Source organism: Uloborus diversus, chromosome 8, assembly GCF_026930045.1.
Source record: "Uloborus diversus isolate 005 chromosome 8, Udiv.v.3.1, whole genome shotgun sequence".
Classification (NCBI taxonomy): Eukaryota; Metazoa; Arthropoda; class Arachnida; order Araneae; family Uloboridae; genus Uloborus; species Uloborus diversus.
In genome coordinates, this window is record NC_072738.1 from 66,007,945 (window position 1) to 66,031,253 (window position 23,309).

The 23,309-nt window shown below is 33.9% G+C and overlaps 2 protein-coding genes across 2 annotated transcripts in view; one reads left to right on the forward strand and one right to left on the reverse strand.

Annotated features, from left to right (window-relative positions):
* The first annotated feature begins 224 nt into the window (after nt 1-224).
* The window catches only part of LOC129228395 (uncharacterized), a 31,300-nt gene continuing 8,215 nt past the window's right edge, over nt 225-23,309 (forward strand). Inside the window, exons 1-5 of the mRNA XM_054863074.1 lie at nt 225-236; nt 14,905-14,958; nt 17,854-17,922; nt 19,624-19,656; nt 21,851-21,904. Of these exons, the coding sequence (XP_054719049.1) occupies nt 225-236; nt 14,905-14,958; nt 17,854-17,922; nt 19,624-19,656; nt 21,851-21,904 (222 nt within the window). The remainder of the gene's footprint in view (nt 237-14,904; nt 14,959-17,853; nt 17,923-19,623; nt 19,657-21,850; nt 21,905-23,309) is intronic.
* LOC129228396 (lysM and putative peptidoglycan-binding domain-containing protein 2-like) overlaps nt 2,855-23,309 on the reverse strand; it is a 66,350-nt gene continuing 45,895 nt past the window's right edge. The window contains exon 4 of the mRNA XM_054863075.1: nt 2,855-2,946. The gene's annotated coding sequence lies outside the window, so the exon portion shown is untranslated. The remainder of the gene's footprint in view (nt 2,947-23,309) is intronic.

The window sequence follows — 23,309 nt, forward strand, 5'->3', positions numbered from 1 at the left end:
TTACAGGATCTCTTGAACAGAATCAGATAGTTGATGCCGTTCCAATCGAAGTTGATCAGTTTTTTAAATGGTGCTGCAACGGAAAATTCGAAATTAGTTCTATTTCTGAGGTGCAGGACAATATCGTGCTGAATAAAGCAAAAAGACCATCACACATATTCATGTATAAAATACTGTCTTCGCACCAAGCATCGAAAGAAACTGTTGATCGACACGCCCGAGATATGCCTTTGCAAGTAGGTGTTGGTCTTACTATGTACTCTGTTACCCGAAGCAAATATATACGCTGACCAAGATTTCAGGTATTGGAGAACTTCGTTGGTTCATGTTTTCCAAGCAGTGGGCTCAAAATGAAACTTTGCCCCCTACTAGAACATCTTTGTCCTCATATATTTTAAGAGCGCATTATCAGGTATTAGAGTGGCGTCTTGCTGACCATCAGCACCCAAATTCATATCACCGTTTGACTTCGGATGGGAAAAGAAAGACAACTTCTATGCTTCAGTTATGTGTACTTCCTTGTGCATCTGAATCCATCTTGAAATTAGTTCGATGTAGCAAAGACAAGCAAGCCCAAATTGCATTTGCATGAAACAATGCATTTGCGTAAAGGGCAAATGCATAGTTGCATGCAAATGCAAATCTCAAAACACTGCACTGAACTTTGTATGTGTGGAGGTGATGAGGACTTATGTGAAAAGCACAGCCAACAAAGCGATATTGATGACACTTTAAGTAAGACCTGTTTGTTTACTTTTAAATCTATATTTTTGAATTAAAAGTAGAGTTTAAATAATTAATTCATTACTTAGAGCACAAAAAATGTATATAATAAAATTGTCATTGCTTCCGCTATTAAGTAACGGAAGTTGTAAATTTTTTCTACATTAAAAAAAAAAAAAAATGCTTCTTATAACCCCAAAAACACGTGCATTCAAATAATTTTACAGGTTTTTTTGGAATAATAAATTTGATTTTTATCGTACAAGCTTTCCAAAATATTTTTAACTGCTATTGTTAACTAAAAAAAGTTCACAAAATCTGTATCGAAAATTAAAAATAACAAAATAAATAATTTATTTTATGCAGATAATTTTTTTTTTAAATTTGAAATATAATAGTATTAAAATATTAAATATATAATAAAAGTTTAAAACCTTTCATAATATGCCTTAAAAATGAGTTAAAACCGAAAATTTTCATCAATATCTAGTGCAGCCGCCATCTTGGATTAATGACGTCACACAGGTCGTCTGACACAAATTCAAGCAAAACACCCGGTGAGGCATAGTTATATAGGCCATTAGGAATGCATTAGAATTGGTCTCACAATTTCCTCACGAAATTTCCCACGGAGGGTCTTTTACCCTAAGTATGCAACTGGACTATAAAAGAACAAAAGTCTTTCGATAAATTAAAAGCCAAAACAAAAATTCTAACGAGTTATTCATTCTTACTATTACTAGAGTGACGAAAAAAGTTCAGTCATTCGCTTTAAGCAATAACGCCGAGGAAAGCTAGTTAACTTAGACACGAGATAATAAAAAAAAAATCGAGACGGAGAAGAAATTTCTTTTTCTCAATCCGCTTTCCTTTTTTTTTTCGTGCTTTTATGTTTTTGCTATTTGCATCATCGTAATTAGAGTTTCCGTTCACTTGCTGAGTGCATCACATTGCTAACAATGAATCTCTTAGTTAAAAATCCACAAGATTGTTGATAATACAAGCAAGTAAAACCACATAGTCAAAATTAATAGTTGAAATAACTTTTCAAATATCATCTAATTTAAGCGTTTTGATTATTAAATGTTACTTATCCGGTGCTGATAGCTATTTTTAGGTAAAATTTATGCATGATAGGAATAGTAAATGTATATAACGGCTAACTGAAGAATCAACGTACCTTTGAAACAATTTTAAATATGTTCGAAAGCCTTAAAAGCTACACTATGATCAAATGCATGTACTTACGCGAAACTTTGAAGAGTAAATCGCTGAAACTTATAAGTTTTAATCCAATTTCGTACTTCATTCAATGGGAAAGTGCATGTGCGTAGTTATTCTTGCGTCCGCCATTGATTGTGGTTGAATGATGTCAGAGCGGAGAGCGCATGCGCCAGCGTTTCACCCATGCATTTAGGAGGTCCGTTTTCACATTTATTAGCGTCATTCACCTTGATCACACTTCCTAGCCTCTACTGCACCCTGAGGCCCGGTGTTTTCACCCCAGGGAGCCAGATAGTTAGTCAAAGGCACCCGTAGTTTTGACAGTGTTGTGCAAAAATCTTACTTCAAGATTTGACTTGAGAAAAGCCTTGAACAGTCACGAAAAGCAAAGATAGTCAACAATACAACAATAGTCGCTATCGACAGGGAGTTGAGATGATACACTAAATACTGTATTAAGTTTAGGAAAGCCTTCGAACATGGAACTAAAAAGCTCATAACTCGTTTTTTATTCTACTTAGAAATTTCGAATAAGTGCCATCTTCAGCAGAAAAATCAGAGCTTTCGATGGACATATAATGTAAATATGTGCAAGAATTTTTTTATCCCTATATTAGAGAATTTATACGAAAATTGTATTTTATTGCTCCCCTAAGGGGGGTTTTGCCCCCCCCCCATAACGGGACGAAAACTACCCTATGTGTTATTCTGATGCATAAGCTATATTATTGTAAAGTTTCATCAAAATCCGTTCAGTAGTTTTTGCGTGAAAGAGTAACAAACATCCATACATCCAAACATCCATACATCCATACATCCATACAGACAAACTTTCGCATATATAACAGTAGTAAGATTAAATCCTAATTTATTAAACATCACACATAACGTTGTTACATCTCAAGAAGTCGTCGCTCAACTAATTTAAAAATCTATCGAACGTGATCTCGTGCGTCTTTTACTTTTTCACAATGAAGTGTTGCCATTCAGCAGTTTGTGCTAAAATAGAAAAAAAAAATATGAAATAATAATAATAAATATATTTAACAATTGAAATGCATTGCAAATATGGATGAGGTGTTAGCCTTACATATTACTAGATATTATTATTACTTGGGAATATTATTATTTATTGAGAAGGGCACCTCAGTTCCGATCCTAGGTAGATTCATTGAAAACTTAATCGTTGCTAGTACTATACTCAGAGCTGCCAACCTTTGAAAATCCAAAATCATAGCTGTACTGGGGGGGGGGGGGGCTTGGCAGTTGCTTCAGAATCAAACAGTGATGAATATTGTCAACAGTATAATGAACGAAATAATGATACTCAATGAATTTAAATATGATACATAAAATATAAATACGTTGGAATGAAAGATTTTATACTGAATATTTTAAGATAATAAATTCTTGATTATTAGCTGTACCTTTTACCCGGTTGGCATGTCTTTTAGAAGTAACATGCTTGCGGCAATCATCACGACCACCATGTTCAACTGAAAAATCGCTATTGCAAATAGTACAAATAGTACATCTTGCACAATCTGCCTTTAAAGATGAAATAAGGAATGAGTGCTTTATATTCTTCACGATATTTTTTGGAAATTTTACCGCTTTTTTTGCCAAAAAATCCATAAACTACATGAAAACTAAACCAGCAGAGCACGTGTGTAGAAGCTTGATTTTTTGAACTTACCGGTTTAGTTTTCATGCAGTTTAAGATTTTTTTTTCTTTCTTTTTCTTTCTTTCTTTCTTTTTTTTTTTGCGTTCACATACAAATTACTATTTTTAAAAGCAGTAAACTCACGATTATCTGCGGAATAGGGTGGCACGGTAACTGCAGATAAGCGAAAACCGCGGATAATCGGAAAATCCGAATAATAGGTAAAAGACGATACAGGTTTATATAATAGCTAAAAATATGAATAACACTCAAACATGCATTAAAATTATAGCTAAATACGATAATATTGAACGTAAAAAATATATGTAAAAGCTAAAAACGAACAATAACACAATCATAAGTTAAAAAAAATCATTTATAATGACTAATATTAGTACATATTTTAAATTTTTACGAAAAAAGTCGTTTAGTTGTGAGTCATCACCGTTAAAAAAAATATGAAGAGACCCGTGGATAATCCGACCGCCGATAATCGGGAGTTTACTGTACAAGAAACCATTTTAGAAAGTTGATACAGTCGAACTCGCTTATAACGAGCCCTGATTTAACGAGAACCCGGATTTAGTGAGGAAATCAGGGATACTTGGTTGGTACAATGTTAAATCTATGCGAGCATAACATGCTTTTAACGAGCAAACTCCGCTTAAAGCGAGCAATATTTCTGTGATTCATAAAATTTCTGTTGATCTCCAGCTAAGTTTATCCTTTTTTGGGAAATTTTCCTTGGGATTTCGAAGTCAGTTGAAAGTTAGTGATAAATTATAAATTCTGAGAACAAGCGATGATAGCTCTTTTTTAATTTGTGGAGTAAAGAAGCATTTAAAAATTATACATGTGTGCGTATGTGTTTCTCGTAAAAAACAATGACACATTTAGATAGTTCAACGCAAATTAACCGACTCATTGGCGCTGCATAGAAATTAAAGAGAAATAGGAATGCGACCATGACGAATTTTTATGATTTTTACTTTCTTTTACAAAAAAGCAAGTATTGTATTCACGAAAAGATTTTCACTCAAAGATCGACCTTTAGTTCCATTTTACTCACCCGCGACTGACTATTGAGTTTTTTTTTGACTCGACCACACGTAGATAAGTACCTAAGAACGTATAGACATGCGAAAATATCCATAATGACGATTCCTGAGTTAATTACAACGAATTTTCTCGTGACGTCTGTATGTACGTATGTATGCATGTGCGTATGTGCGTATGTATGTCGCACAACTCAAGAACGATAAGTCCTAAAAGGTTGAAATTTAGTACGTAGACTCCTAGTGGGGTTTAGTTGTGCACCTCCCCTTTTGGTTGTATTCGGGTGTTTCTAAAGGGGTCTTTTGCCTCTTTTTGGGGGGAAATCATTGTTAATTTCGATGTAAAATCAAGTGGTGTTATAATTTGGCGGACACTTGGCGATATATCGCCAGTCTTTTGACCGCCAAGCTTTGTCACCAACTTGGCGACAAATTTGGCGATATTTTTAAAAATCTGTTTCAATTTGGCCACTGTTGGTGTTTTTTTCGAAAGTAAACTATTGAATCACATTAAAATTGCCAGTAATGGGGAAATGACATTAAATTGGAATAAAAGAAAGTCATGTGATGCACACATCAGCTCGTTTTTTTTCACAAACTCGTTTTTTGCAAGCACTTGGTTATAACAAGCAACCATCGTGGGTCCCTTTGCGCTCGTCATAAGCGAGTTTGACTGTACTTCATATTGTGCTTCATATTGGTTTCTTATATTCGAATAAAAACTGAAAGCCGAAGTTTAAATTTCGGGTAATAAAGTGCAAATGTCTCATTTATACAAATGGATTGAGTGAAATATAGTGTGACTTTAAATTAGCGATACTCTTCCAGCAACTTTTCCTGTAGTGTCATAATACAGTTAATGCTCGGATTTACGAACCTCTTATTTACGAGCACTCACTACTTTACAAACAGTTCACTAGTCCCGAAAAATCTCTCCTTTAAACAATGTAGTTTTTCATTCCTTTTAGCGAACTCGAAATGACAAAAATCTCTTGGCGGACTCGACGTAAGGTCAAAGGTCAAAGCAGCTCTTTCTTAAGAATTCCAGAACAAAGGAGGGGAAATCTCAGAAAAGATAATATCTTTCATAATTTCGAATTTTATCTTCGTCCGTCTTTTTGTAAATTTTTACAAGGAGATAAATGAGCTTGAAAGTGGTCTTCACACATCTTGATCTTACGATTTGAGTTTCTAGATGGCTGTGTTTAGAGGCTTTTTTTTTTTATCTGGTCCAAAGTAAAATATTATGTATGGATTAGTATTGATGGAACTTGCCATGGAAATATGCGTACCATACGGAGTGCATAGTTTTCGATGTTCTTTGATTTTACGAACTTTTGTTTTTAACCTTTTTCCGTGGTCCCAAACAGTTCGTAGAATAAAGCTTCAACTGTGCAAAGTGGTTTGATCAGTAAATGAAGACTTAAGCACTTTGGGGTTTTGATTTTCAGAAATTCATTCAATCGTTAAAAACTAGCACTAGGTACGTGACATCAAAATCATTTTTATGGAATTGTGTAAACTTAGTTTTGAAAAAAAGAAATAAAGGAGATTGGATGAACTTTTAATGGTCTGCGTCAGGCTTATTTTTCTTTTTTTTTAAAGAAAACTGTGGCAGCAATCAAGTAAGTGAATGTGTCTAAGGGGTCATTCATTAATTTCATAAGGATGATTTTGGCAATTTTTGACCCTCCCCCCCTCCTGTAAGGGTACGCAAGATTTTTCAAACCCTTCCCTCAATTCTTTCGTAAGATTCCATTTCACTTTTCAAAATGATAAAATGACGAATCTTACATCCCTAGAATCATTATTAAATTCACTATTATTAAATCAAACCTTTTTGTGTAAAGAAATATTTACTAAAAAGTTGGAATCTAGACTGAAGGTTTTTTTTTTTTTTTTTTGACATTTTTTGTATATGATGCGATATTAATTAAAAATAAAACAAGCTATACATAGTGCGATTCTTTTATTATATTTTACATTATTCATTCCTTATATAACAAAGAAAAAACAGCTCATCTGAATACGTATTTTTTCCTTCCAGACGCAAATAAAATATGATCCCTGCGAAACCACTTGACCGCACGACTTCTAATATGAAATATCGACTTGAAAAATATTATGGTTGACTCTCCCCCTTCCCCCAAAGTAAGGGTATGTAGAAATTTTTCTAACCTCCCTCTCCTCCTCGAGACCCTTATGTATTTAATGAATAGCCCCTAACCAGAGGACAAACACAAAGTTTTCTAGTCATTTTCTTCTACGAATTTAAAAAAAAAAGAAAAAAAGTAAAACTTTTTGAAGCCTAATTTTTCTTTTTAAAAAAGGACGAAATGTGAATTCGTTGGTGAGTTCATTTGTTGGTTGGTCTACCTTATCTGCTCTTTTCGGATTAACTTTTCGTGGCTCTTCTAGGTTAATCTTTCTGAGTATTTGCATCGACGAATTCTCTTATGAACCGTTAACCACTGACAGAAATTACTTAGAGGTTGAGTTATTGAATGAGGTTTAGTACTAATGCACTTTATTACAAAGTATATGCATACCAAATTATTTCCTTTATTATTCAAATTATGAATAGAAAATGTCAGAATTATTTTACTAAAAACGCAACACAAAGTAACGAAACTAAATTTGGGATGGGAAATGGGGTCTCCAGTAGCACCGTTTTTATGAAATCAGAGGAGGTGCTCTAATATGGAGTTCGGGGGTGGGGGCGGCTATCCGAAAGAGGACGAAATTTAAAAATTAAACCTTCATGGAAATGTGCTTTAAATTATTTGAAAGAGAAAAACTTGGTGGAGAATGTCAACTTGTACTTCGGGTTATTAGCACAGATTACTTTCACAGGTTCTATACAAACAAGGATGAGTACAATTAAATAATCAAGATAAACACAAAAAGTTATTTTAATGGAGAAAATATTGATGAAAATCATAACTTGTAGAAACAAAACAGACTATAGTGTTTTCTTCTAGTAGTGCTACATTGTATGAAAAAATGAGCAAATAAATGCACAAAGCCTAGTACGAACTGTCTCATATGTGTTCATATTTTACAATGATAAAAGAAAGCTTTGAATCTCAAGCACGAAGATTAATGGACTAGCTGCATCGCCCGGCTTTGCACGGTCTACCTCGAAAATAAAAGTTATGTCAAGTGACGCGTGTTCAACAATCAGGCTTGAACAAAAAAAAAAGAAAAATATCAGTAAATTTTTGAGGCAGATTACGGAAAAATAACAAGAAAGGAAATATTTTAAATCCCCCGATTACATGCAAAGCCTCAAAACAAAAGCCAGAATTTTATTTTTTCATATTTGAGAAAAAAAATGTTAACACATCATTCTTCTCAATGATTTTCTTCGCTCTACAAATTTTAATAAAAGCATTATTACGAAAAGTTGAGATGAAGCATTGAATAATAGTTTGAATGGAGAAAAGCCTTCGAAAAATAGAGATTTTATGTCAAAATCTAAGTGTCATATAATTAATAATTTTTAATTGATATCTTCACTAATTATTATCGGAGGATTATGTTAAATGAAAAAACATAAAGACGGGTAAATTATGAACCCATGGATACCTGGTTCGATGGTCAGTTCACTGGCGTTCGGAAGAAGTAACTTGAACATAGATATATAGATATATACACAGATACATAGATAATATAGTTTATAATTATATAGTTTATAATTATATAAGATGGGGGAAAATCTTAGTTAAAACTTTCATCTATATTATAAGTTTTCAACGAAGAATCAATCATGTGATGAAATTATTCGCCACACTTTCGAGGTTCAGTTTTTCTTAATTTTTCTTTATGGACATGAAAGATGGTCGATGCCTTCGTTGAAGGAAGATTTGCTTAGGGTCGTCTGAGTTTCCTGGAATGTTTTTTGATAGTGAGAACCGCTTCTTAACTCAGGTTGAGTTCGTCACTGATTTCACTGGTCTCTTTTATCCTTCTATTAGTTTGGATCATTTCATTAACGAAGGCAATGGAATCATTGATGATTGCGATGTTTGCTTGGCCCGGTGTCGGCAGATCTGATGTCGTTTGCCGCCACCGCGCTTTCCGATCTAGAAGCATCCATGGATAGCACGACTTTTCTTTTGTACAATTTCCTCTACTGCAAGCAGGTTTAACCGCTGAACGGCATTTGAGATGCATACCTCATACCACCCTTCATATACTTGTGCAGTAACACTCTAATTGAATCATTCATTCTGATGTTATTGCACTTGTCCACTTTTCATTTGGGCAACCCCTATATTAGTAAAGATTTATTTATTTTTGTGTATGTGGAGGAGGGACATTTCTGCAAGAGAAACAACAGTTGGCTTTCAATCACTCGTGGCGGGTTAAAAAATCTGTAAATGCCAATGTGATGTTTTTAAAGATCTTTTATTGTTGTTGTCGTGTGCCAGCTAGACTGGCAATTTGGGGTGCGCTGCTTCACTTTTCCAACTGTACCGTAATTTGGTGTGAAGTCCGACTTCTACAGTACACACATGCCATAAGGATCCGTTTATAGGGTAGGCAACCATTCACAGCATAACAACACATTCACACAAAGAAAGGACAAGGACAGGAGAGAGAAAGTACGTTCATGCCCGAGCCGGGATTCGAACCCGGACCTTCCTGTCACAGTTCGCTGACCACTAGACAAGGCAGGCGCAGATCTTTTGTTTAGCAAACTATTTTGTTTTTTGTTACCTTGGTTAAACTAATGGCTTTTTGTTCTTCTGATTTGTAATCCATCAGCAATTCCACCCGGCTTGGAACTGACAGATCCCGTGGTAGAATCCATGCGTTGTTTTTAGAAATGTTAAGATGACGCGTCTGTTATGATACAAACACTTATCGATTTTCTTGAATCTCGAATGATAGATACTATAAAGACTCCGCAATACCTTTTTCAATTATAAAATTATCTTTTATTTGACTCAAGATAAACCATTTCAACATAGTTTGAATTACGTCTTTTTGTTTTAGTGTATGTTTTGTTTGCTCTTTTGTTCTATTTTACTGGTTCTTTAGTTTGTTTGAAAAAAAAAGTTTTCGTCTTGCTCGATATTAGAACCTATACACTGAAATATGTAGTATAATTAGGTTCGCCTGACGTCCCGGTTTGACCGGGACAGTCCCGGTTTTCAGACAAAATCCCGGTGTTCCGGCCGGTTTACTTCATGTCCCGCAAAAGGATAAATTTGATTACAAATGACCAAAAGAGTCAAAAAATAATTAACTGGGAAGGATTATCTAGGTTCTAGGATAATTACTTTGCCTTTTGTAACATTGACTTGAAAAATTAATATCAGATTAATTTGTGAGGATTTTTACAACAAGATTAAGGAAAATAAAAAGACTTTGTAAAAAGAGCACTTGCCAATGAAAAGTATATGTAACGATTGTTCATTTTTTTATTCCTGTCTCAAAGTGTTACTTCTTACTAGAATAACTTGTAAATATTAACATGCAAGAAGTGAAATTTTTAAATTTATCAGATCGTGTCATTTCTTATTGCCCTTGTTTTAGGTTCATAATTAGTACTAATCAATCACTCATAGCATTGAGAATGAACTGCCCTGTAAAATACTCTAAAACCTAGCCATGGATGTGTACCTTTTTGAATACTCACGACGCGGGGAGGGTGGGGGGCACTCCGGTGCCCTGACTGAACATTCAGGAATTTGGCAAGCCTAAGTATAATGGGCATTTTTTGTTCCAGCTTTTAGTTCAGTTTTGTTGGTGTTTTCATTCATAATTCTTTCGTTTATTTCGCGTCCTATTTTAGTTTTCTTCATTGTGGTTCAAAATAGCCCTCCGCTGAGCAAGAATCCCGTCTTGCTCCTCCCTAGAACCGGGGCACGGCGCTGGGTGATACAGACTTCCCAACGTTTTTGCATTACTTTACGCCAGGGGTTCTCAAATTTTTTCGACACGCGGCACCCTTTGAAAAATTAGAATTTTCTCACGGCACACTAGTCTATCTCTGTTATATAAGGTATAAGTGCATCAAATAAGACCACCCTAAGGCTCGTAACATAATATTTCGCTCATTTGTGACTGAATTGACTCCAGCTTTTGAATATTTACCAGGTAAATCGTAAAAGAAAAGAAAAAATAAATAAACTCTAAAAAATTTAAGCTTCAATTATGTTTTTCATCAGTTTTAACAAAGAAAGGTGGTTTGGCCTGATTAGGATGGTGGGTCTCAAATAAGGCCCGCTCTGGGCAAGTATTATTTCATGCAGAGTTAAAAGCAATAATAATAATAATAATAATAATAATAATAATAATAATAATAATAATAATAATAACAATATATGAATTTAAAAAACGGCAAAAAGTAAGTACCATCAAACAAAATAAAAAAAAATTAAAAATTCTTAAAATCATTAATAAAAATATTAAATGATATTCGATAACCTCAGAAACATTACCGAAATTTCTATGTTTACTTTCATGGTTATTTTCATAGAAAAAGAAAAGGAAATCGTCCCATTCAGGGCAATTGATAATTTGTTATTCTCTCTGTGTGTGTTTTATTTATTTATGTATTTATTTTTTTGTCACACTGCACACAGCTCGTGTACTTATGTGCAGCATATGCAGCGGATGATAATATCCTCACCCGATATTCTGGGGCCATACTATAAGGACACCAGAGTGCTAATAAGGCAAACCAAGGCCTTATAGGGCAACAACCTACTTCTCTAAGTTATCAAATCACAGGAAAGAATGATGGTACACTGAGACATTTTTCTTTTTAATTTCGTCAACTACGTAAAATTGACTTCAAGAACAAAAAAAAAAAAAAAAATAGTTTGAAAAACTAAAAAAACACGCTTTCGTATTAGCAAATATGAGCTAAAAAGTGAAAAATAATCTTTGGATGATAGTAGTTGACCAATCACTTAATTTTAACGTAATACAAAAAACCGTGGGGTGCTGTCTATTTACATTTTTGCATGGACAACAAATGGAAGAAATTCAAGACAACTGATAAGAAGTTCCCCACGCTTCTTTGTATTACATTAAAATTAAGTGATTGGTCAACTACTATCATCCAAAGATTATTTTTCACTTTTTAGTTCATTTTGCTACGAAAGCGTGTTTTTTTAGTTTTTTAAACTGTTATTTTATTTTCTTCTTTTTAGTTTAACTTGTTTCACGAAAAAATGTTCATTTCAACATTCTTCAAAATCTTTTATATTCATGAAATTTGCCCAAAAAAAGCGACTAAAGTTCTCGGGTGGCATTCGAAACGTGGTCTCTTGGAACTCCTAAAAGAGCAACTGTACCCCTTAAAGTGCAATAGCCGGGCTCTAAAACATTCAACTTTGCTGATAAATGGCCTGTGGAGCAGGGTTGCCAGAATTAAGAACTTTAAATACGGGACAGGGGAGTGAAGGGGGGGGGGGGGTAAGGGTATTTTTGAGACGTCTATGCATGATAAATCTGAAAAAATTCAATCGCAACAAAGCATTGAACCTTACGAATGTAGCTTATTCGAGGCCTCGGTTTATTAAAGTATAAAAATCGTTTTTATTGCGATTGACGATGCATGTGCAGAGATATATTTCCAACATTAGTCAGTGAGCAAGGAAGAAGCAACCATTCGGTTCCTCATGGTCTGCCGCCAAAACAAAAACATACAAACCAAATCAAAAAGAGAATAATTTTTGCGTTTGCTGCCACATGATTCTTTTATTGCTCATTATTTCACATTTTTTGTTTTACTTTATTTTTCCTTCAAATTAATGTCTCGTTCTGTAAAACATTGCTATCAGCTAGAATACGGGACTTTAGTCGTCCCGTATGGAAATTCCCCGGGACGCGGGACAATTTCTCAAATTACGGGATTGTCCCTTGAAATCCGGGACGTCTGGCAACCCTGCTGTGGAGTAATTGTCTAATCCAGCTAATCCATCTCAGTCATCGATGTATGTGTGCGGAAATCATATCTATATTACTTTGAAAATTTGAGATGCATTTGAATAAAAGTTTTGTTCAACAATGGTCTGATCAGCACTGAATTTCCAATTGAAGGCTCAGCTGAATTTTGGCATGAAATTAGTTAAAAACAATTATATTTCATGTTCTAATTACCTTGGAACATTAGAAAAAATTTTGTCTGATGCAGAAAAATTAAAGGTTTTTGTAGATATTTTAAAATAATTTTTGCGAGCATTTTTTAGTGTTTTTTTTTTAATTTTTCATTTTTTCACATTGTTGGATTTATGCCAAAATATTGATTAAAATTGGAGAAAACTAACAATTAAAAGAGTTAATTAATTAACTTGATTATAGAATATTGCATTGTCATCGGGTCTGAGGTCGCGTGCCAAATTTCAAAAGAATCCGATCGCAGGAAGTGGGCGAAATTTGAGCTGCAAGATTCCGTTACAAGATACATACATACATACATACATACATACATACATGTGAAGCTAATAAAAGCATGTTAAAAATGACTTTTTTTATATACTATTAAACTACAGTGTTCTGTGTAGAAACGAAACTTACCGTGAAGTAAGATCAGATAGTTTTGACAACATTCTGCTGTAATAACTTTTGCTACACTATTGCCCTGTATTAAAAAACTGCTTGTTGATAACGTTGCATCATCAGTTAGGCTTTCTGGTGACGATGAAGTTACGATCTCGATGACGATGACGATGAAGTCACGAGTTTTTGGTCAAAATTTCGTTATTGATCTATATGGCATTTGACACATCCACCTTACATAAATATATTGATACCATGAATACTTCGCGGTACCCCTTGCTTCTTCCTACGGCACCCCAGGGTGCCGCAGCACCTAGTTTGAAAAACCTTGTTTTACGCAGTTTAGAGAGTTTTAGAGTACTGCGAAAGAAAATTAGCTTTTCAATGCTTAATTATGTTTGCCGGTTAATACAACCGAATAGAAACAACACCGTCGTTTAGAAGAATTAACATCATGGCTCAATAATACCGACCTTGCTGTAAAATGAATCAAATTAAACAGGAATCGATATATTTTGTATAACTGGTTAGTAGAATCTAACAAAAATCCTCGCTCAATCGAATTGGTTTTATCTGATAATGAAATCATTTGATTTGAAAAACAACGCTGTTAATAGAATAAAAGAAATAATAATAAATAAATAACAGCCCCACTTAGCAGTTTCAATATAGTCGGTTAATAGTATTATGGAGCAAACATTGTTGACTAAAAGAAACAACTAACAATAATGATTTGTTGAATTCTGCTAACAATGAGTTGACTAACTCATTTGTTAGCAGAATTATGTAACACAAAATCATCGCTTAATAGAATCAGAGTTAGTTAATAGAGTACAAATGAATCAACACCGCTGCTTACAACAAGACATTGAGTTATTTGATCAACTTCGGCAGTTAACGGAACAAAATGTTAAAGGAACTAAATGAAATACTCATCACCGCTTAATGGAATCAACATTGTCTGATAATGGAATTGAATCAAGTTAAACAAACAATGCAGAGTAAAGGCAATAAAGTTTGACGTGGGCAATCTAGTTGATAAGACACTTCACCCAAAGTCGGAGGGTACTGGGTGGTTCGGAGCCTGATTTCACCAAATAACCGTCGAATATGTGTGGAGTACGAACTCGTTAACTCCGAGGCTCAGAACATCCCGTGGTCGGTCACTAGCACTTTATTATGGCTGCAGAGTTTCTGGAGACTTTCCCTCATCTTCAGAACTATGGGTAACTTCTGGAGGTGGTGATGCCACCTATTTAAACCAAAGACGTACTCCTTCCCATTGGGGGGCCTCACTTTCTTAGAAGATAGTCCCTTCTGCGTTAAACCCCTACTCCCTCTGCGAATGGAGCTTTGAGTAGGCTTGAATCTCCCAAACGGCATTAACAACAACAAAATTAACTTTGCCTGTGAACAGAACTAAATGAAAGAAACATCGCTGCTTAAGTAAGAGGAAATAATGAAAAGTCAAGATTTTTCCCTCTTAAAATCTCTTCATAAACTTCTTTCTGACAATTTGTACGTTAATACCAAATTTTTTTTTTCATAATCATATCATCTTTAAGCTATTATTTTCTTTATATATATATATATATATATATATATATATATATATATATATATATATATATATATATATATATATATATATATATATATTTAGCAAAAATGCGTCCATGTTTGAAATATTAATGCCCATTTTTAAAAATTTCTTTTAGAAACCACCAAGGGAGTATGCAAAATCAAAGTGCGAGAAGAGAGTCAAGAATGAAGTACGTATATTATTTGAAGAACATTATTTTTCAAATGATTGCTCTGTGAGATAATGATTCAGTTGACTTTGTGATGAGTCAAGTTACTGTAGCAAGAACACATCATTTCATAGCTTCTATCCAGCAACAGGAGTAGCAAGTGCCATTTGGATGAGAATGTGGTACTATTTTCGGGTGTTCATCATAAAAGATTTTATTTCTTTCTGGAAAAAGAATTTATAATACAGTGATGTTTTCATCCTCATATATATGATATCGAATTCATTGATCGAGTGACTCTCCTGACGTCACCAACAATGAAACTCGCGCGATAGCGTGATAAGTTGAAAATATTTTTTGGCAATGTTTGGTATGCAGGGAAATGCTTTATTTTGTCAAGGCTGAACCATATGCGGTAACTTGACTGTCATTTTAGGAGAATGAAGAAACGAAAAAGTGATCAACAATGAACGCTATCTACTGGAGTTTAGGGTTAATCCACTGTAGTTATGGTTAAAATTTCAACTATCAAACTATCATCAGACAGGCAATTGCTTCACTCAAATGTAGAATGAATTTTCACCCGTCATACCTTGACGGGAGATTTTCTAGTATTATGTTAAACAGCAAAAGGCACTGAGTGCACTGAAAATGCAAAACTAAATTCGACGTAACGAGAATCACGTGTCAAGACCAAAAACTTTCCAAATCTCCAACCTTTTCCTCCCCGTATACTTCTGCAACATTTGTGGCAAAAGGGATAGCTGTAAAAGGGGCTAACAAATAAAACGCCCAATCGTTTAATATGACGGTAACGAGTTATCACCTTGTTCAACAAACCTTTTGTCAATTTAAAAATTAATACTTCTGTAGTAAAAGTAAAATATGTGACTTGAATTACGTGTAAATTCTTTGAAAATAAAAATTCTTTAGAAATTCAAGATCAAGAAGCAAAGAATATTTACTCACCCCCCCCCCCCCCCCACTCCAACAGTGATGAGCAATAAAAAATGTCTTGAAATTACGTTTCCTTCACCTCAACCTTTTTTTCCCTCTTTTCTTCAGTCCGACATTATTATCACCCCACTGAACCCTGTAGCTGTGGTTTTCTAACAATGAGAATAATATTACAGAAAAGCTGCATTAAATGACCACAGCACGGAACCCTGTAGATGTAGTTTTCCGACAAGGAGAGTAATATTACAGAAAAGGCTGATTTTATTGCCCAGCACAGAATCCTGTAGATGTGGTTCTCTGACAAAAAGGGTCTTATTACAGAAAAAATTGCATGTTTGGAAAGTATTTTTTATTTATTTCACAAGTCGAACACATCCTTGTTACTTGTAACAGAAGCCTTTTGTAGGTTCCGTTATTCCTCCTTGAAAGATGATTAAAATCGTCAACCGAGGAAATAGCTCAACTATTTTCAGTTTCTCAAATTTAATAATAAGAATTTTTGATTTTTTCAATAATGAGGGGAAAATGCCAAAACAAGTTGTGACCCCCGTCCCCCTCTTTTTTAAACCAGTAACGGTTGGTAGCATATGCTTCGCGTAATATTTGGGGGACAACGAAAAACCTATAAATATAAAATGAAAATTACATTTATTTATATTTTTTTGGGAATTACTGGAAACATTTTGGCGTTTCTCATAATGTCGAATCGGGCATTGTAAGAAACAGGAATCGGAATAAATTGTGAACATGTAAGCTTATTAAAGTAACAATGTCTTACTTATGAAGTAACAATACTTTATACACCTACATTTACTAACTGGTTTAAAACTTACACAAAAGTTACGAAAACGAATTGAAAGTGACACATTTTGATTTTACAAAACTGAAAAATGGCATAGAAATGAATATTAAATTTGAAAGAAAAGGAAAGAAAGCAGAAACGAAAAAAAAAAAAAAAAATCCTCAAAATTGGAAAGTCTGTTCTAAAGTCACGATTCAGGATCAGCAGTTTTACCTACACATGAAATGAGTCACGTGTTAATGACGTTTTGCGTAAATATTTAACTATCAGTTTTTCATTAAATTTTCAGTGTTCAACAGTAAATGTATAGCTAATTAGTGGCTGGCATTGCAACATTTCTCATTCTGGGTCCAGGCGGATAGGCAGCAGTTATCACACTGTTGGAATTCGGACCTTAGTTGCAGGTCACATTAGTGTTTTAGGACTTAGTGAAATTAGTGTAAAGTAATTAGAATAATTAAAGCTGCATGTAACGGTATCCAGATTCGTCACCAAGCTTGTCAAAATTTTTCTAGAGACTTTTTTTTTCGTCAATGGTTGCAGAACCTCCAAGTATTATTTTTGTTAAAAATAGAGACTTATTAGTCACAAAACTGTTTGAAAGATTGCAACAAGTTTTTTTTTCTTTCTTTCTTTCCTTTTTTTTTTTTTTTTTTGTCTATGGTTATAAAACTATTAAGTAATATTTTTGTTTTTAATAGCAACTTATTAATCACAAAACTATTTTTGTATTTTTCATGTTTTATATTATTCATAAAGTATTGTTTATGGATTTCTCCCCAGTTTCGCCGAAACGAAATCTGCCCCCCCCCCCCCCACCCGTTTTTCAGTTTCAATCATACCTTTTGATGTATTTAAGGAGGGAGGGGAGTGGAAGTTGAAATGTCATCGAAACTGGGGATAAACTTGTTTATCAATTAATGGGAAAAGTTAATGTTGAACTATTTATACACTTAATTTTTTCTTAGAAAACAATTTATCCATTATATTTCGTGGAGTACTTACTCACTGTACGCGTATGAGGTAGAATACTTTATATAACGAATTAAGCGTTGTATTTTATAGAGATGATGACTGTAAAATGATTAAGGTGGGGCAAAAAACTTGTTGATTGTATGTGATGAAATTGTAATTAATTTGTCTGTTGGTGCTTTTAGACGGAACTGGAGAAATGCAAGCTCTGCGTAGAGGAGTACACCCTTCCAGAGTTTCCCTCCAAAGAAGAGGTAAGAATGCATTAAAAAATCAATCTCAATAAAAAATATTTAACAATTTATTTCCATCTATCAAATTTATGCAGCAGTCGTGACAAAGCCATTATTTAATACGAATATGAGCAAATTTTAGTGACTTAGAAGATAAACCTGAACTTAAGAAAACAGAAGATTAGTTTGTTTATCACGTTGTTTCTGGACGTGTTCTACTAAAAGTTTTATTCTGAGTAATTTGAAAAAAAAATCGACAGAGGTCTCTGTGAATATTGATGTTTTATAGGTTCTGCCATCTGTTAATCCCCCCCCCCCCCCCCAGTGACTGGCTGTGGATAACAAAAAAAAAAAAAAAACACACAACAGGCGGGATGAAAATATTTTCGTAAATGGAGGGTTCATAGCACTTCTTAAATGTATGTATAAAGTATGGTAACATACTAGGAATGACAATATTCTGGTGTGTCTCCCCCACTCCCTCCCTGTAATTTTTATGCTTGTATTAAGAGCGCAGAAACTCCACTAAAGAAATTTCGAAAAATAATACGTAGTATGAAGGAATCTGACATAAAACAGAAAATTTTCAGTTGGGAAAACAGAGAAAGTATTCGTTTCGAAAGATATCAATAAGGGGAGCTAACAGCGAGAGAATTTGAGAAACCAAAAGTATCATTTAATACTCATTTGGTATAGACAGAGACAACAAATAAAAGATCCGCGTGTATGCATAGGCTCTTAGAGCAGGAATTATAAATGAAGGAAGCAACTCCAATCATTGCATAGCAAAAGCTGACCCAAAGACCTCAAGTCACGTGACCAAACAACAACGAATGGTTGGCACGTTTTACGTGAAACTAGCAAAATAAACCTGATTCTTCCAATGCTTTGCTTTAAAATCTATCACGTGACTTGGGGTTTTAGCTTCACGAATGAAAGTCTTCACCGCCTCTATTTCATCTCTTCTCAATGCGTAGGCTATGAAAGGGTTTCCAAAGTGGGTGCCGTAGGGATAGGCGAGGGGTGTCGCATAATGTGCACGACATCAATTTTTCGTTGTTAATTAAAAAAAAAAGTATAATGGTTACTCACCGAAGTCTCACCCGGTTTTATATATTTTACCTTGATAAAAAAAAAGTAACACAAAATGCCCATCATCTACATTAAGAACCTTTAAAAAAAAAAAAAAAAAAAAAACACACACACATAATGGTACCCTGCTTTCTAAATATAATTTCTCTTTTCTTCAAAATTATTCTAACATATGAATGTTAATATAGTAACATATAAATGTAGTGTTTCATTATCCGTCTCTGTGGACGTATATACTGATCTATTTATATACAAATAAATAAATAAATAAACATAAAAATGTAAATATCAGCTATGAATAATTAGAGTGCCGTGAGAAAGCTCTAATTTTTAAAAGGGTGCCGCGACTTGAAAAAGTTCGAGAACTCCTGAGCATATTTGCAAACGGATTACGGACAGTTTTGAACTATTCGTAGTTCAGTGCCTAAATTGTGCTTAAATTACGCATAAAGTTCATGCAAGAGGAATCCTGGTGAAAAATTTTAAGAACATTGCCGTTTCAAAAACATTTGCCCTCTTGCTTCTTCTCGATATTTTTAATTTATGGCATGTTTTCGTCATAAAATATTGTGACTAACATATATTTTGTAGTTTTCCAAAGAGTTTCATTATAAATTTTCATACTTTCAGATCAGGAGTCTTATTCGACAGTGTGTACCAAGGGTGAGTGAGTTTATAGACAACTTTTGTTTCTGTAGATTTATTCTTTTATTTCTTCTACTACTACACATTTACAAATACACAGAGCTGCCAACTGCTACGAAAAATTCGTAGTTTCTACGAATTCCTCATTTCATCGTTAAAGACGAGTTATGCAAGATGTACTATTTGCAATGGCGATTTTTCAGTTGAACGTGATGGTCGTGATGATTGCCGCAAACATGTTACTTCAAAGAGACATGACGAAAAGGTGAAAGGTACAGCTAATAATCAAGAATTGAGTTTTTAAAATTATTCTGTATCAAAATTTTTATTCCGTGTTAACATTTTCTCTATCATGTTTGAAATTTGTTAAGAATCATTATTTTTGTTCTTTATAATGTAGACAATTCATCACTTTTTAAATCTTCGACAGCGGCCAACGGATCTCCGCGGAGCCTTTCTCACCATTAAGGAGGAGAGTTACTTTCTCTATAATAGTAGGAAAAATGTGGGGCAAAGTGAAATGGCTAAGATGACTGCGCTTTTTCAAAATGAACAAATTGAAAATTTGTTTTGAAAATTACAGTGCAAAAAGAAAGAACATTGTATTTTATAATAAAACATGTGTGCTGAAACATTGTTTTTTTATTTTTGGCAATAATTTTAAACCTTAATAAAAAAAATATTTTTCTGATGAAATGTTTTTTATTCGATTATAAAAAGTATTTTATATCAAATGATTCTGTGAATAAAATTTTGAATGAATAAATGAAAAGAAAATGGAACAATAAAATAATAATTTAATTAATTAATTAATATATGAAGAAAAACAAATGATTGAGTAAAAGAGTGAATGTATAAATAAATAAGTGATTTAATGAATGAAGGAATGTTCATCAATTAATTAATAAATGAAATACATAAGTTTTTTAGTAAATGATTGAGTGAGTAAACGAAATAAGCTATTTCACTTTGCCCCGCATATATTAGAGCAAAATTTTTTAATACAAATTAGCTTAATATTAACTAAATAAATATTCCACCGAATATTAGAAGGTCTCAATTCATATTTAAAATGTTAATAACAAGAACTTTATTATTTTATGATATCAAAAATAATATTTGATCTACAGCAAATATTGCAATAAGAGTATCAATTTTTGAAAATTGCTTTTAAGATTGTCATAAGTTTTAATCTTCGGCGGTATTTTTTCCTGTATGGAATAGATTACATGTGCAACTACATTGTTAAAATAGTACCAGATAGGTGGCACTAAGCGCAGAATAAATATTTCACCCTTTCACTTTGCCCCACATTCCCATACTGCCTCTGAGACTACAGAGGGTATTAATTCTAGTACGAGAAAACCTTGTAATTTTACGAACTCCATGACCTTCTCTAAAGATACATTTCAGATTTTGACAAAAAAAGGGGGGAGGGGGACAAATGAAACTTCTATACATTAATCACTCAACAGACATAAATTAGGATTTTGATATGTTTTAGGCACAATCATTCACTGCTAAAAATTCAATATGTTGGAAAACGTAAACATATAGCACTAAATAATCACGTAAAGCATAGAAAAATACATCTTCTAAATGGTGACAAAGGGTGTAGCGGTTAAGACGCTGGCCTCTCACGCCCAAAGGCGCAGGATCAAGCCTGGCTCTAGTCGGTGGATTTTCAAGATGCAGAAAATCGACAGCGTCCATGACCTACGATTATGTGGCATGTAAAAGATCCCTCGAGTACTCGTTTGGCACGGAGTATTTCTTGGCAAAATTAAATTCCTAGTGCTGTTTCGTATCGAATAGAGCCCAGGTGCCTCCATCTAGTGATGAAGCTTGGCGCAAAATTTCCGTGGCAATGGCATCCCACTGATAGTGGTGCCACGTGAAAGAGTGGTTGCTATCGCACTAGGTGTGCAAATGGCAGTGCCTCTACCGCAGCCCCTTAGAAAGAAAAAATATCTTCCAATGATTTCAACATTTATTTTATGCTCTACACTTGTGATCAAATAAATACAGATTTCTTTTTGAATACCTTCCATCCTGAGTCGAGTTAAGATTCGATATACATATCGTCACTTCAGAGCAACAGTAAGATATCTAATTCCAGAAATAACACTAAGATATCTTACCGTTGCTATGAGGTGACGATATAGTTTTTACACATACTTTAATACCGTTCACTTTGTATTATTTTTTTCAGAAAGAGCCAAAGGAATGGGTTAAGGGAAAATGTGAAGAAAACACCGAAAAGTTGGTAAGCAAAAAATTATTTTATTCTAGGTTTCTCACTGTAATAATACGGTTTTGTAACTAATTTACATTTTTTTTTTTTTTGGATGATTAAAAAAAAAAGAAATTAAAAAAGAGATTATAAGTTAGTCGGGAGGAGAAAACATATCTAGATACGTAGATGAATAAACTGACAAATAAGTCAATACACAGGGTGTCTGAAAAGTCCTTGACACATTTTAAAAGTTCATATAAATGCAACAAATTGTCACATGAATATGTGGTTTGTACCATAATACTTCGCAGGTTTAAGTATTTTTTCATGACATCGTAAAAAAAAAGTAATTATAGGTAATCGCTGTATCGTCACAGTAAGAAAACCAAACGTCATGTGAGTGCTTAATCATTTTATTAAACAGAACGTAATACCTTTCATTACCAATGTGCGTATGCGTACAGTTTGAGGACATGGAATGAGCTATTGTTCGAGCAACATACGGTGCACACTTTACACTCTGGTAATGAAAGGTACTGCTTTCTGTTTAAAAAAAATTATAAAGCACCTCACATGACGTTTGGTTTTCCTGCTGTGACGATACAGCGATTACTTAAAACACCTTTTTTTGAACAAATACAAATGTGACGACCAGCAACAGGCTCTTGGCCCAGCTGGGCTGGTCCTAGTCAATTTATTAGTCCCCAATGATGATCAATGGCCCTCTTAAAGCTATGCACCCCCTTGCTCATTACCATAAATTCCGGTGAGCTGTTCCAAGTGCCCACAACCCTACTAAAGTAGTAGTTTTTCCTTATTTCCAGGTTAGCCTGAGATTTGAATAGCTTAAAACAATGACCCCTTGTCCCGCTTTCGGTGCAAAAATTTAATGCATTAACATCATTCATTTTGATAAATTTAAACAACTGAATCATGTTCCCTCTGATCCTTCTTTTCTCCAGGCTATACATATTAAGCCTATTAAGTCATGTCATGCTATACATATTAAGTCTTTTACGATGTTATAATTTTTTTTTTTTGAATCTATGAAGTATTATGACCCAAACTGAATATTAATATGACAATTTGTTGCTTTCCTAGAAATTTTGAAAATGTGTCAAGAACTTTTATATACAGTTAATGTTAAAACAGTTGCAAATACTGTTTGACCACGGATTGTATGGAATTGGCAAACATCCAGTTGGGGCGACTCCCGACTCCATCTGAATGAGGGGAAAAATAAAAATTTTATGCGCGTATTCCACTCATTTGAACGAGACCTCAGCTTAACTTAGAGGCTAACATACATCTGCAAAATCTGACATCCCTGAAAACTAATAGATGCTTCCATTTCCGCGTGTAAACCGGATGTTTACCTTTCCATACAATCCGTGGTTAGACAGTATATAAGAATTATTTGTTTCTTACTTAACTT